The 15,960-nt window shown below is 43.1% G+C and overlaps 1 protein-coding gene across 2 annotated transcripts; it reads left to right on the top strand.

Annotated features, from left to right (window-relative positions):
* The first annotated feature begins 520 nt into the window (after window positions 1-520).
* On the top strand, window positions 521-15,938 carry LOC127517869 (calmodulin-regulated spectrin-associated protein 3). 2 transcript variants are annotated; one of them, XM_051904022.1, is made up of 20 exons: window positions 521-634; window positions 1,068-1,655; window positions 4,111-4,352; window positions 4,442-4,582; window positions 6,255-6,341; window positions 6,474-6,506; window positions 7,306-7,353; window positions 8,724-8,862; window positions 8,965-9,104; window positions 9,354-9,447; window positions 9,527-9,572; window positions 9,652-9,710; window positions 9,954-9,984; window positions 10,165-12,019; window positions 12,099-12,217; window positions 12,296-12,594; window positions 12,874-12,925; window positions 13,021-13,139; window positions 14,087-14,205; window positions 14,289-15,938. In XM_051904022.1, exons 2-20 carry the CDS (start codon window positions 1,526-1,528, stop codon window positions 14,589-14,591), a joined length of 4,056 nt encoding a protein of 1,351 aa, XP_051759982.1. In that variant the 5' UTR covers window positions 521-634; window positions 1,068-1,525; the 3' UTR covers window positions 14,592-15,938. The 2 variants fall into 2 exon arrangements, with proteins under 2 accessions (XP_051759982.1, XP_051759992.1); XM_051904032.1 differs by lacking the exons at window positions 521-634; window positions 7,306-7,353 and having other exon boundaries at window positions 1,357-1,655.
* The last annotated feature ends 22 nt before the right edge of the window (window positions 15,939-15,960 follow it).

The following is a 15,960-nucleotide window of genomic DNA, read 5'->3' as shown; positions in this document are numbered from 1 at the left end:
TCTGTTTTTTCCTGATAAACTGTATCGCCTTCAAACTTTAAGCTTGCGGTACTTTGACGTCATGCACCGATCGGTCTGTGCAGCGCTGCTTCAAGTCGAACAAGCCGTCGCCTAGCAACAGTCTCTTTGGAGACAGAGATGCTCTTCTCCTGTTGCCGAGCGGCAGCGTGGACCCCTTCTTCCTCCTCCTCTTCTTCTGCAGAGAGATCGCCCTCTGGAGTCCCGCCCAGGACATGACGGATCTCGCGTCAGCTCCAGTCTTTGAGGAGGATCCGCCCATTCCAGCCGGACTGACTCTGAGGAGAAGACAGACACACAAACACGCGTGTGAGCTTCAGTAAACACACATGATAAACATCTTCTGAAAGTAAACCATGAGGAACAGCACTTCAGTACAGCTCGATCTGAAACAGGTTACACTGCATTTTACAGCTGAATTCTCGCGTGACTTCAGTGAGTTTGTGTGATTGTGAACGTTCGCTGTAAACTCTTGTACATGAGCTCACAGTCCTGCTGATGCTCATCTTCAGTTACTGTCAGCTGCTTGTGTGTTTCCACTCTGGATAACAGTTTATTCTAGATCAGGGATTTTGACATTTCTTGATGCCGAAGGCCCCAACTGTGTGAGGAACATGTAAGAATATAGACAGCTGTAGATTTTCATGTCCAAAGATAAATGGTGTATTAAAGTATGATGTTTGCTAAATTAAATAATTTGCTTTTATATTTTGTCTTTACTGAAGATAAAGAAAATTATATTATCTGGAAAATACTAGTTGACTGTATATTTTTCTAGCCACTATCAATGATGGATGTATAACCTTGATGTTTTAAAATTCAAATTTAATTTTTAATCATTTTAATTAACATTTATGTGTATAAAGTTTATTTATTTATTTATTTATTTATTTTTACATAGAATGTTGCCATAAACCCCCGTAAGTACCTAAAGTCAAGATGCATAGAAATATAATAAAAAAACCCTCACTTTTATTGTTTTATTATTTTTAGGTGTTAATTATTCAGCATAGAATTATTCAGTGTATATATATATATATACTTCACAGACCCTCAGAACTGGACTGTAGTTTTCTAGTGTGAAGCGCCCTCTACAGGATGAATCGTGTTAATGCAGGTGTCCCTCCTGCAGTGAGTGAAATGAAGGTCAGTGTTTCACTGCTCGTGTGTGTCCTGCAGTCAGTGTGAGGTGCTGTGATCTCTCAGAAAAACTGCGTTCTTTCTTTCTTTCTTTCTTTCTTTCTTTCTTTCTTTCTTTCTTTCTTTCGCTCCGCCCATCCTCACGTGTGATTGGACGCCCGTGAGTTGATTGACAGCTCCAGCAGGACACCTGACGGTCGGTGGTGGCGGCCCATGCGCGCGGAGGACACGGCGATGGGCGGCTCCGCGGCAGCGGGATGCGGTTCGTTCGGTGACGGACATCAAACGTTAGAATGACACTGTAAGATTCGCGTTTTCGCTCGTCATTTCATTTTGTCTCCAGTAACGGCGTCCTCGCGCGTGCACGATGGACACATCTGCGGTGAAGAAAAGCGCGCCGGTGCCGGACATCTGCCCGCTGGACCGGTACGACTCCACCCGAGCCAAGACCCGTGCCAGTGTGAGCTGGCTGCTGAGCCGGAGCCACGGACCTGAAGGTAAACCACCGTGTGTGTGTGTGTGTGTGTGTGTGTGTGTCCGCAGCATCAGCACCAGCACCATCATTCAGCATCCGCGCGCGCGCTCCCGCAGCTGGTTTAATAGAGACAGAGGGCCTGTGTGTGTGTGTGTGTGATGAGCGCGTGTACCGGAGCGCAGGGCGTCACCGCGGCTCTCCATTGATTCAGCGGCTGATCATATAACAGTGATGATGCAGCAGCTGTAACACACTTAAATATCACACAATCACCACGAACCCAAAACATTAACACACACACACACACACACACACGGAGGGGGGATGTCTTTGTTTTTCACGCGCACCTGCGCGCGCGATGATAACAGGACCCTCACGGAGTTTGAGATCCAGACTCATTGTCTGAAGAGGCCCGGTACCTTTTGCGTGTCCAAAAACAGTTTTAAAGCCAATTTCTCTAATACACTCATCATATCACTTAAAAATGTCATATATATATATAAATATATATATATATACATATATATATAAATGTATAAATGTGTGTTAATATTATAGCTTATGTATTTATTATACATTGGTCAATCACAGCATTCAGTCTTGTATCGCTCCACACTCCCTTTCTTCTCTCATAGTAAAATAATTTAGACTCAAACCAATATTTATGTCCATATATTTATTTATTCAGTAACTAGCCATGGCCATTCACATCATTATCACAAACAACCCCTTCAGGATGATAACGATCACTTGTCAGGGTTTGTTTTGTAGTAATGACGTAAAGTCACCGTTTCCCAGAATGACCCAGAAATCTGTCCAAATCTGTCTTTGACTGACAGTAAATGCGCTGAGATCATTAAAAGCACTGGCGTGAGCTGCTGTGTTTCAGTGAGTGCTGGCCTCAGATCAGATCAGACTCTGGATGTGGGTCAGGGTTTGCGTGAGAGAAACACTCGTCATGAAGTGTCTCTTGTGAATGACTCTGTCTCTCTCTGATCGTGTGTCAGACTCGTGCAGATCATCTCACAGTCAAAGTCCGTTCATTGTTGTGCTGTTGAACAAATACAGCATTGATGCTTTTGAGTGGATGTCCAGTGATTTGTCCTCTGCTTTTTAAAGTTTTGATGCCAATAAATGTAAATTTAAATACAATGTAAATAAAAACACATTTAAAAATCATTTAAGTATTCAAATTTGAGATGTTTACTAAGATTACTTCTATTATCTATTGAATCCGACAATAATATTTAAAATATCAAATTAATATATTTAAAATCATCATTTATTAGGTACTTTCAATTGGGAGGTGTCTGTATATATATATATATATATATATATATTAAGTGAAGTTAAAAAAAACATTATTTTATATTTTATCTTTATATCATGAAACTTTATGTAAAATAATGTGTCCCTCATGTTAATGTCACTACCGAAACAGTGTGTGTTTGAGTCATTGTCTGAGACTGATTTTAACACACTTCTACATTTCTGATCCTGTGTCCCTCCCTCTCATAGCCTCTCTTTCACAGTAGATAGGTCCATCATTCTGAGTTAAATGTGTTCAAAAGTCTGAGAATCTGTGTGGAACTTTAAGGAACGTCACTAACAAACACCTTTTTCTGCATTTAAGCAAACTTTTTTGGGTGTTATTCCATAAAATGTAGTTTTTATGTGTGTACAACTGTTCAGAGCTGTGCTAGCTAACCATGTGCTGATTAGCATCTTTGAGCGGCTCAAAAGTATCGAACATTTGGTAGAGACAAAAGGGAACACATGATCATTTATTTGGGCGAAATAAACAAAATTTTAGTACAGTTATACAAATCATTAGTATTTTAATGTTTTAGTATGTGAGTTAAATTGTGTACTGTGATGTGGTCACTACTGAAACATGGGATGTTTAGTCAAAAATAAAGTATATTGAATGATCAACTAAGATGTTATTATAGTGTTTGGTTCAATGTATATTCAAACTAATGAATCCTTCATCAGTATGAGTAAAACATTTTTAAAAATAGCAAAAACTATATTTACAAGGTAGATGTAAACAAAATCTTAATAGGTCAATGTGACCCTTCTTATTAAATTATTTATTATTGTGTTTCGGTAGTGACAAATTTGGGGAGAGGAAAAATATTCCAAAACTTTCTGAAAATACAATATGAGAATTAACTGTACAATTACTAGAAATGTGTACTGGGATATTATACAGTTTGCATACATACAAAATTTGTCGAAACAGGCATTTTTTTCAAGACGTTTCCAACTCTGACTTTGAACCAGTTCTGTAGAATGACACACATACAACAATCAAACCCAGGACCTTAGTGTTGCTAGTGCCATGCTCTACTGTTTGAGCAATTTCATAATATTAATAAGTCCTGCCGTCGTTGTTATTTGCGGTACAGTGTGTTCATCTAATCGTTCAGTCATTATTTCTCATCGTTTGATGCTCCATCGCTGTGTGTCTGTAGAGAGTGTTCCTGCTGGGCTGAATCAGGACGGAGAAATCTGTCCCGCTCTAGAGCGCCTCCTGCTGTCCGCAGATCTGTACTGCAGGGTGTTTTCCTCACACGCTCTGGCCGGCATCACAGCACCTCCTAGAGACCACGGCTCTCTACTGCAGCTCCTCGGCCGGTACGACCTGATCCCACTTCACACAGACCTGCAGAAGCCGGTCGACGAGACGCAGCTGAGCCAGAAACCCATCGACATGGTGAGTGAACGATACACAGACTCACACTGCGGGCAGTTATGTGATTCGATTGGCTGACAGATGTGTGTATTTTCTCTGATTGCTCGCAGGGGGCCCATCTGGCTGTGATTGATTCGCTGATGTCACTGAGCACCATGGAAACGGTGGGTCGGGTCAAGATGTCGAAGGAGACGGATCAGTTTGGGCCCGGCAGGAGCTGGGAGAACGCTCTACTCTTCTGGATCAACAAGGTTCCTCCATCTAGAACCCTAAAGCGAGAGCCCAATCTAGGGCCCTGTTTCCATCTGGTATTAAGATGCGTTTTGGTCGATCGGATCACAAGTAGACGGCACTAAATACAGGTGTAAACGGGGTCTAAAATGTTTTGAGTTTGTCCACTTTTGACCACTTCCAGAGGTAGTTGAAAACGCATTTGACCGGGTTGTTTTCGTAGTGTAGACGCTCATGTGGTCAAATGCATTCAAACAGCCACTAAAGACCGCCTACTCTCCACCTACAGACCTAATGTGTAAACATTATGTGACGCACTCTAGTCAGACGGGATTTAAACTTTGTCGGCTGAAGACCCAAGTTTATTTTGAAGATGAAAAAGATACCAAATGCTCTAGTGACTAGAGACTGCAGTCTTTAGCCTCCTCATAAGAGCGCCTGACTCCCATGCCGGCGGACCGGGGTTCGAGTCCTGCTTAGAGTGGGCGGTTTGAACAGGAGAGGTTACACAAGCACAATGTTCTCTCACCATTCCTGATTTCTAACACAAACGGCCACAGTGTATGGACCCTCCCTTTGAAGAAATCAGGACAGAAGTGGTTGAAAGTGGACAAAAGTGACGGATTAAAAGGTGTAAGCGAGTATGTGTCTCCCTCGTCCACTTGTGATCCGATCGACCAAAACGCATCTTAAAGGGTTAGTTCACCCAAAAATTATGTCATTAATTACTTTTCTGTAAGCTCCAAACCTGTAAGACCTTCGTTCATCTTCAGAAGACAAATTAAGATATTTTTGATGAAATCCGTGAGCTTTCTGACCTCCGATAGACTGCAAACATAATTATCATTTTCAAGGCCCAGAAAGGTACTAAAGACATTGTTAAAACAGTCATGTGACTGCAGTGATTCAACCTCAATGTTATGAAGCGACGAGAATACTTTTTGTGCACAAAAACAAAACAAAAATAACAATTTTATTCAACAATATCTTCTCTTCCCTGTCAGTCTCCTACACTGTTGATGCAGTGAACGCAGTGCAGAGCTTCCATTTTGTACATTATCGGCCGGCTCCTGCGTCAGTATCACATGCATGCGTCGTGCTGATCATGTGATCAGAGCAGACCAATACTGAGCTGGCATTCTGACTTAGAACCCGGAAGTGCTGCACTGTGTTTACTACATCAACTGCGCAGTAGTTTGTGTGATAATAATTTGAATTAACTATCCTTTAATACCAGGTGTAAACAGGGCCTAGATCTCAGCAGAAGCACCAGGCCACAAACACACTGCAAAGTCAGAAGTGGAGTGAAACCGTATTCAACTGCAGTGTGAACGCGGCAAATAAGATCCGAATAGATGCATTCATGTTTATAGAACAGAAAGATAAAGGGATCTGAAAGTTTTAGAAAACTTTGTTTACCTGTAAAATGCATTGCAGAACATTCATTGAGAGCCAAAACTTTTAAATCACAAACTGGACGCATTACAGGGACACAAATAAAACAACGGCAATAACAGCAGACATTAACTGGATTTCCATCCACCTATTTTGGGGATATATCCATAATATCCAGTTGGACTTGTAACCCGAAGGTCTAGATGTGTTGATGTTGCAATGAATGTCAGAAACGCTGCATGATTCCAAAACATCCAGCGACATCAAAGCACTGTTCTGTTCACATTTCTTGTGCAGGTGAATCAGAAGTTGCGGGAAAGTGCTAATGTTGAAGATAATCCGAAGTCAAACCCCTGCACTGACCTGCAGCCGGCTCAGCCATCTGTGAGTGAACACACACACACACACACACACACACACACACACACACACACACTCACACACACACACACACACACTCACACTCACACACGCTGACGGCCGTCTCTCTCTCTCCGGTGTGTTTCTCTGCTGCAGTGCCCACAGCGCTGGTACTGGAAGCTGGTTCCTGTGAGTATTACACCTCTGATGCCTGAGTCTCATTTAGTGACGTGTGACTCACTGGCGTTCCTCATTGTGAATGTGATCATGGATATTAAATCAGAGTTTGAGCCATTTATCAAGTGTGTCTGTCTGTATGCCGATGTACCTGACAGAAGTACCTTATTCTGACTGATCGATTGTGTTTTGATTGATGGGTACAGTAACATTCAAATGTTTGGGGTTGGTAAAAATACAGTAAAAACAGTGAAATATCATTACAATGTAAAACAGCTGTTTTCTATGTGAATATATAGTAAAGTGTAATTTATTCCTGTGATCAAAGCTGAATTTTCAGCATCATTACTCCAGTCTTCAGTGTCACATGATCCTTCAGAAATCATTCTGATATGATGATTTGCTGCTCAAGAAACATTTTGATTATTATCAATGTTGAAAACAGTTGTGTACGTTTATTTTTCAGGATTCGATGATGAATAGAAAGTTTAAAAGTAGAAATGTTTTATAACATTATATATGCCTTTACTGTCTCCTTTGATCAGTAAAAATCATACTGACCCCAGACTTTTGAACGGTAGTGTATATTTACCAGTATTTGGCCTTTTATCCACTTTCTCCTTTGACCCCGTCCATTAAATGACATGTGTGCTCATATAGGTCCAGCCAATAGGAATCAGGGGGTGGGGATCCAGGATTGTCCCCGCCCCCTTTTACTTCTGTTTGTCATGTGACTGTGTGTGAATCTGGTTGCCGTAGCGACGACCCCTGGGCATTTACCCGTGTGCTCTCTCTGCCATACTGCACCCAGCATGCCATCGCATTTTGTTTGAAGGAGTCGGGGAATAAGCCTCCTGTGGTAACGTATCCGCCCGCCTCCTGTCTCCATCACACACACACACACACACACATCTGCATGATGTCATCACTGTCCTGTCTCAGATCTCTGCAGGAAACACATGCTTTTTGTAGTGTATTATCGGTTTTCTTTTGCATATAATTCAGTTTTTCTTCCAGTTTTACACGGTTTGTTTCTCACTGTCACCTGCTGTATTTCCATGGCTGGACTCTGGATGGCGCTGCAACACGCTGAAGCCAGCAAAACCCACATACATTCACACACTCACTCATCAGTGTTTTGTTCTTCCCCTTCACCTGTGAGCCTGTGTGAATCTCATGAAACCTGTCAACATTTCCCATATTTCATCCCAAAATCATATGGTTAAAAGCTATATTTTAAATAAAGTCAATATAACCTGCTTTTGGAGCATTTCAATTTGCATAATGATGTTTTTATGGCAGTTAGCTCCCCAAAAAGTGTTTGTTGTACAACTTTTAATATATTTAATAAACTATACATGTAATACCATAATTAAAAGTGCTATATTACAATAATGAGAATCAATATCAAATTAAATTTATGCTTTAAAGCTGATTTGAATTTGTTATATAATTTTGCAACATTGACACTATTGAACTGAACTGAGCTGAATAATGACACTACTGACTTTTTAGAGCAGCAGATTCTGAATTTGCCTCATATTTTATGAAGTTTGCATCATTGATTCTGTTATTTTCCTCTTTATTACAGTGAAGCTGCTTTGAAACAATCTGTACTATATAAAGTGTAGAAATAAAGCTGACTCGAAAAATGACAATCGCAAATATACAGATACATTATGATAATGAGATTTATTGAATTTAGAGTAACAAGAATTTGGGTTAAAAATAAGTTTCATTTTCTTAATGTACAACATCATTTTTTATTTTTTTTTATGTGACCCAGACATATTTCATGTGATTATATATATGTGTGTGTTTGTGTGTGTGTGTGCGATCGTGATCTTGTTTCTGTCTGGCTGACTCATGCTGGTTTTGCTTCAGTTGTGTGTGTGTGTGTGTGTGTGTGTGTGTGTGTGTGTGTGTGTGTGTGGATCTGAACACTCCTGCACGCTGACCTTCACTCAATGATCTGAGTCACTGAAGGACTGTGAGTTCTGATGCACTTTTTAATCAGCTGCACATTCACTGATAGTGTTGAAATGAACAGTGAATGAATCACTGATTCTATGAGTCAGAATAAAAGTGAATCTGATTCACTGTGTTGCTGTTTACCTTCCTGGTTTTCTTGAACAGTCTTTCTTTTTTTTCTTTTATCTTCTTTCTTTTATCTTTTGAACACATCTGAACTGTTTTCCTGCTTTCTGTGTGTCTGTCTGTCTGTCTCAGATCCGTTACAGGAAAGATAAGGTTCAGTCTAAACAGACTCCGGTGTTCGTGGTGGTGTCGGGAGTGAAGGATCTGTCTAACGGCTGCGCCATCGCTGCTGCGCTTCACTTCTACTGCCCTCAGATTCTGCCTCTGGAGGGTAAAACACACACATTTATCTATCAGTCTAGAAAACTAACAGAAATCCTAATGGAAAACATTTTTAGAAATGTAATTTACTTGTCTCTGCTTCCCTCTGTAGATGTGTGTTTGAAGGACACCATGTCTCCGGCAGACAGTATGTACAATCTGCAGCTGATCAGAGAGTTTTGTGAAAGTCACCTGAAGATCTGCTGCCCCCTACAGCTGGAGGATTTACTGTATGCCCCGCCCGTTTTACAGGTGAGAAATGCCCCACCCACTTTACAGGTGAGACATGCCCCACCTACTCTGCAGATGCATGCCCCACCCACTTTACAGGTGAGATATGCCCCACCTACTTTGCAGGTGCAGTTTCTCTACCCAATTTACCAGTAAGATAGACATACAGCAAACATATGTGCATCTTGTTCATTGAGAATTAAAAAATGTATTATGTAATTATGATAAAAAAAAAACAATATATAAGAGTTTTGTCTTTTGACCCCAAAGGTGAACATTATGTGCTTCCTTTCGGAGCTGTTTGCCACCTTCGAAGTGCAGAAACCAGATTTCGTCAAACCCACGCACACACTGGACCTAACAGGTAGAAATAAACATACATAAACATATGAGTGAACACACAGTGCATTCAGATCCTAATGGAGCTCTCTCTTGTCTTACAGACGCATCTGATCTGGTCGACTGCACGAGTCCGATCAGTGGCAACAGGTAAGTGCTCCTATCAAAACACTCACATTATGTTAGCAGATGTTGAAATGCATCATGGGATCTGATGTTTTTCTCGCAGTGGCTCCCCGTCTTTCCTTCTGAAGCAGTCGCTCCTGCCTCAGTCCTCCTCTGTGTCCGGTGAGAGCTTTCTGCATGCTGGGATGTGTTGTCCAACCTGTGCGATCTGTGGTACTTGCAGGTCTTGCTGTGAATTTGTGTGTGCCAGTGTCTTGTTTTAAGTGAAGTTTTGCACATAGAGTTTGAATTCTCAGTTTGGGTTTTAGACTACAGGCTGTGTTTTCTGTGGGATTTGTAGTGTGATGTTTGAAATGTTGACCATTGTGTAACTGAATTATTGCTTTTACATTTGTTGTTGTGTAGAAGGACGGGGCTGGAGCAAAAAGCAAATTAGGTATGTCTGTCCTTCAGTTCAAGAAAGTACAACTAATCTCATTTTTATGATACTAATTCTGTGATTTATTAGTCTAAATAATTTATATATTTTTAACCTATATAACTATATAATAATTGGGCATGAGCCCCTTCATCAAGCACTAGGAATCTACAGTAATTTTCACTTTCTCTGTCTCAGCCGTCCCCTCTCAGCTGTGGCCTTCAGCATCCCATTCCCACTGGACAGTGATGTAGATGTTGTTATGGGCAACCCTCTCTTCCGTTCTGTCAGCACGGACAGCCTCACCATGGTGACCAACCCTGGCTCTTACACGCCCCCAGAGGATCTGAGTAAGCTCATTGGTCAGGCTCCTCTAGGAGAGTTGCCTACCATAGAAGAAGCTTTACAGCTCATTCATACCGGCCGTCCGGTACACAACGAGCCTCGTTTGCGGCCAGAGGGGGCGCCGTCTGGCTTTTACCTCCACTCGCCTGAGGAGGGTGGAGCCAGACTGAGCAGCTCCGCCCCCTGCCGAACAGGGATAATGTATCGACCAGGAGGAGGGATTAATAGCAGCGGGAACCGAAAACGGCAACTGGTAGGTTCACAAGAACACAATGGTGATTTAGAGTGTGACACACCAGAAAACTCCCCCAAAACCTCCTCCAGCCCAGCCAATGGACCCAAGACTGGTCGCATGACAAACTTTGCTGAACGCAGGAAGATGATACCAGAATCCCCAAGTAATTCTAGGTCCCAGGACGTAGCATCATTGTGCAGCCCTGCAGAGATGAGCCCTGTTGGGGCAGTGGAGGCGCAGGAGCTGGGTGCACGTCTGGAGGAGAAACGCAGAGCAATTGAAGCTCAAAAGAGGCGGATTGAGGCCATCTTTACCAAGCACAGGCAAAGGCTGGGCAAAACCGCCTTCCTTCAGCTCCAGAAGAAACAGGGAGAAGAAGTGGAAGACGACGGACAGTCCCTCACCCTGGATGAACGACTGACACAAATGGAGCAGCAACTTCAACAAGAGGAGGACAGAGAGAAGGAGGAGGAGAAGAGAAAACTGGAGGAAGAGAAGAAAGAAAAGGATGGGGAACAGAAGAAGAGCACCAATGATGTAGTATCCCCACCTAAGCTGGAGAAACAGGTGACCTTCTCTGTTGAAACAAAGAAAGAGGTAGAGAAAGAGCCACCATTGGTGGAATATAATGAGGCAGTAGCTAAGCTAAGCTCCACCCTACAGACCCTACAAAGAGACATGCAGCGCCTTACAGAACAGCAACAAAGGCTCATGGGAAAGAAAACTCTGAGTTCTCCAAAAAACACCTCAAATAAGACAGCTGCCTCCAGTAAGGCCTGGGTCATCCCGGCTGGTCCCAAATCCCCTGCTACAGCCCCTCATCTTTCTAGAGACTCCACCCGTATCATTTCACCTTCTGGATCTCCATCACGCTCTGCACAACCTTCTGACACACCCAGATCCCCTAAAAGCTCAGCATCATCTGCTCCACGCAGATCCCGTGGAGCTACTCCTAAGAGCCCCAAACGTCAACGTCCCTCCCGCCCCACAGACCTCGGCTTCCAGCCTCTCACACGTGTCCTAACGCCCCCACAGAATGTGGACACGCTTCCCCATCTGCGGCGAGTCTCTCCAAGCCAGTGTCAGGTGCAGACTTGCTCCTCACTGCGATTTGGAGGTCCACGCACACCTCAGGACTCTCCGCTGCAGCCTGCTCAGCCTCAAGAGAGCACATCAGAATCAGGGTCCAGTGACCATCACACCCCGATCTTCACACTGGAGCTGGAGGCTGGACCTCCATCTGCGCTCCCAGCTGAACTGTTAGGAGGTGGGAGCAGTTCAGGAGCCCCATCAGAGTGCTCGTTTGAAAGCGACATGCTCCTCAGCAGCGCTCTGGTGAAAGATGAGACGGAGGGTGCGGGGACAGTGGGAGACGACACAGATCTGGAACAGGGTGCAGAAATATTCTCATCAGATTCCATGAGTGACCAGACAGAGAATGAGAGCAGGCTGGGACTCGATGTGTTCTTCAAGGTGTGTGAAGGACTGCATGTGCATTTGTTGATGATACATGTCTGAGGTGTTTGTAATGTGTGTATTTGTGGGTGTTCAGGAGGAGGGTCTATCGGAGGAGGAGATGGCCCAGAAAAGGGCTCTGCTGTTGGAGCGGCAGCAAAGACGTGCACAAGAGATCAAGAAACGAGCAAAATATGGGCAAGACCCTGAGAACAGGTAAGAACACCCAAATATCCAAACCCTTTCATTCGGCACCTGCATTCAGGACTCACTTATCTCTACTTTCTCCTACAGTCAACAGGCTTCTGTGGATGACCTGCGAGCCTCTCAAACTCCACCGCTTTCACAGTCACTACCCACCTCATACACCCCACCCCCTCCTTCAAAGGCCACGCCCCCAGGCACGCCCTTGCGTCGGGGAGCATTCACACGGGCAGAGTACGAAAGGCGTCAGCAGCTGAAGATAATGTCTGATCTAGAGAAGGTTCTAAAACAGAAACCAGCAAAGCACAGTGGCAAAAAACAGCACACACACAAACCGCACAACAACCATGAGCTTACTCACACACGCTCGCCAGGGAAGAACAAAACAGGTAACCACACACATCACAAGTATCTTGTCACCTAACATAATTGCTATCTGCCTGAATGAACGAAACTGCAACATGTGCTCAACCATTGGATGGAGTTTAGGGCAAGACTTTTGACCTGTTTGCCGAGCAATGTCAGATAGTGTTGGAGTAGTGTTTGGAAGTTGTTTGAAAATATTTTTTGCAGTTGTTTGGTAGTGCTAGTGGTGCAGAAATGACACACAATGCTGCTTTAAAGATTTCACTAGCATTCCCTAAAACAAATTGTGTTTTCTCACACAGCTGTAGCTATCCAGAAAGATGGCGGATTTCTACCAACTGAAAAACCAGCAAGGTACTGTACCCTGCTGCTTAGCCATGTTTTTATCTTCTGCTTTCCATTCATCTCTGTCCTTACTTACGCACTTTCTCTCTCACCCAACAACTCAGTTGTTCAGAGTCACCCTCAAAGGTCATGTCATCAGGGAAATTGGCAAATCAGAATGGAGAGAAAGACTGGGAGCAAGCCTCCAATGCCTCCTCTCCAGCCTCACTCCCAGAATACACAGGTAAAGAGCCGACACTTGACAAGAACCTGTCAAGGGGGCTAGTTTGAAATATGAAGGCAATTTAAGTCATTTGTAGCTCTGTTGGTGGTTGCTGTTGCAAAGTTGCTCGGATGTTTTGTGTGGTTCTAGGCTGTTACTAAAGTGGTCTGAGCGCATGTGGGCACCTTGCTAGATGGTAGCTATGGTGTTTTGAATGATTGCTAAGAACCTCCTAGGATGTTCAGAGGGGTTTCTGGGATGTAGCTGTGCGGTTAATAATGCTTTTTGAGTGGTTGCTAAAGTGTTTGTGGGAGTGTTGCTAGCTGATTGCTAGGCTGTTCTGAATGATTGCAAGGCGTAGGATGATTAGGATGATCAGCCACTTCCTTATTCTCCTGTGTGATTCCAACTGTCAGTTCCGTGCCATCTACACCCTAGATGGCCAGTCGGATGATTAGGATGTTCTGGGTGGTTACTGGGACATAGCTGAGGTTTTCTGAATGGTTTCTAGAAGGTATTTAGGCTGTCCTGAATGATTGCCTGGTAGTTTCTAGGATGTTCTAAGGTGGTTTGGGTGTTGCTAGGTGGTTTGCTAGGCTGTTTGTTGTGTTTGCTTGGGGCATTGTTAGGCAAGATGAAGAAACTCTGTGTAAGATTTTTGAAATATTATCAGGGATAAAAGTCTGGTCAATTGAAAGATGTAGAACACACCGTCAGAGCAATCTGAATGTAATCTAGATGCGGTCTAGTAATGTTTAAGTACTGTTTAAAGTATGTTGACTTCAAGCCAATTAATAATCATATGAAGTCTTAGTGGTTTAACTGCACTGTGTAGAACAGGTAAGCATGAAGACAAACCACGTGATTTGACCTGATTTGAGAAACAGCACCACCTGCAGGATGTAATCAGTACCTTACTTGATCTGTGTGGTTTTCACTCACAGTCACAGTTTTATCTTCTATTTCAGGTCCTAAATTATTTAAGGAACCTAGTTTTAAATCCAACAAGTTCATCATTCACAACGCGCTCTCACGCTGCTGCCTCGCTGGCAAGGTCAACGAATCCCAGAAAAAAAAGATCGTAGAGGTGTGTCACTGTTCATCTTTTTTTGTCCACAGTCGTGACACCGTCGTGCACTTTCACATTCTGACAGTCCATTTTCTCTTTAGGAGATGGAGAAGAGCTCCGCCAGCCACTTCCTTATTCTCCTGCGTGATTCCAACTGTCAGTTCCGTGCCATCTACACCCTAGACGGCCAGTCGGAGGAGCTGCATCGACTGTGCGGTGTCGGCCCGCGTGTCATTTCCTCGTCGGCCGTGGAGGCCATTTATAAATACAGCTCTGACAGGAAACAGTTCAATACACTTCCATCTCGTACCCTGAGTATGAGTGTCGACGCTTTCACTATCCCCGCCCATCTCTGGCACGCTAAGAAACACGGCACGCCCAAAAAAGTAGCCACACCCAAATAGGCCACTCCCACCATAATAAAGACCTGTTTGCACCAAGAACAATAATTTTAACAATATAAGCATCTACTTGAATGTACAATAGCTAAAATGATAATTATAATGATAACTATGTTAGCGTCCACACCAACGTACAATATCGTTCTCTTTATATAAGCGCGCTGCAGTTTTTTCGTCTGTCTCTTTAAATGCTCAAGCTCTTTAAAGCAGGATGGATTCTGATTGGCTGTCAATCTTTTTATTGTTCATCAACTGGAAACATTCACTCTGAAAGTGATTCCAGTGATATCTTTCCTCTGTGCTATTATCATTATAGTTGTGGTGTGGACATCGTTATTCTCATAAAGTTACAGCGATTATTAAAAACTTCATAATTAAGGTTATCATAGTTATAGTTATTGTTGTTGGTGTGAATGAACCTTAAACCCCACCGGCCCAGACAGACCCACTATAAGTGCCATTCCTCTAAAAATAAAGATCTTACCAGCACTAAACACACGACACAACAATCTGTGTAATGAATTTTATGATCACCGAAAGACCTTCTCATGTTTTCTGACTCTGCATGAAGATGTAGACGAGCCCTGAGGTTTTCACGCTACTAAAGACTGAAGAAATCACGCATCCTTTCTGCATGTTAATTGTCAGTTCAGTCCAAATATTTCTTGACAGTCACACCAACTGAGCACTTGCAGCATTTGTCTCCCATTTTTATGCTCTATATTCACTGCTCTTATAGTTACAAATTTTTGAATTTTCAGTCTACTGTAGTTTTAGTGAGAATCACTGCTGAGGGTTTCACTGTCTAGTCTCTGACTGGCTAGATGATTTTAGAGATCTCCTGCTACGAACACTTGTTCTCTTTTATATTATTGCATCAGCCTTTCCGTTCCTCATGTGCTGAATCTGTGTGGAGTAAGTGACTCTCGCTGTCCTCCAGAGACGTCCAGCCGTCCAAAGACTGTGAAGCACCATGTGAGTTGGTGTCTGGACTCTGTTAAACAGAGTTTGTGAGCTGAGTATGGATCAGTGAATCACAGCTCTGAGAACCTGATCCTGGATCAGTATTAAAAAGCCATTGAACCTCCATCATAATCACACAGCGTTGGTGGCTTGTGTGCTGTGTGTGTAGAGATTCCCTTTGTGTGTGTGTGTGTGTGTGTGGGTGTGTGTGTGTGTGTGTGTGTGTGTGTGTGTGTGCACGTGTGTGTGTGTGTGTGAAGGGCTGCTGGAATGTTTTCTAATATGAGCTTTGACATCATGTTTATGTGTGTTTTCCTGATCCATGATGATGATGATTTTATGTGGTGATGAACATGTAGATCAATAAAATCATTTCTAACATTTCAACTCCTGTTCCTGTAACTGGCTG

Source organism: Ctenopharyngodon idella, chromosome 1, assembly GCF_019924925.1.
Source record: "Ctenopharyngodon idella isolate HZGC_01 chromosome 1, HZGC01, whole genome shotgun sequence".
Classification (NCBI taxonomy): Eukaryota; Metazoa; Chordata; class Actinopteri; order Cypriniformes; family Xenocyprididae; genus Ctenopharyngodon; species Ctenopharyngodon idella.
This window is presented reverse-complemented; position numbering and strand designations above follow the sequence as displayed.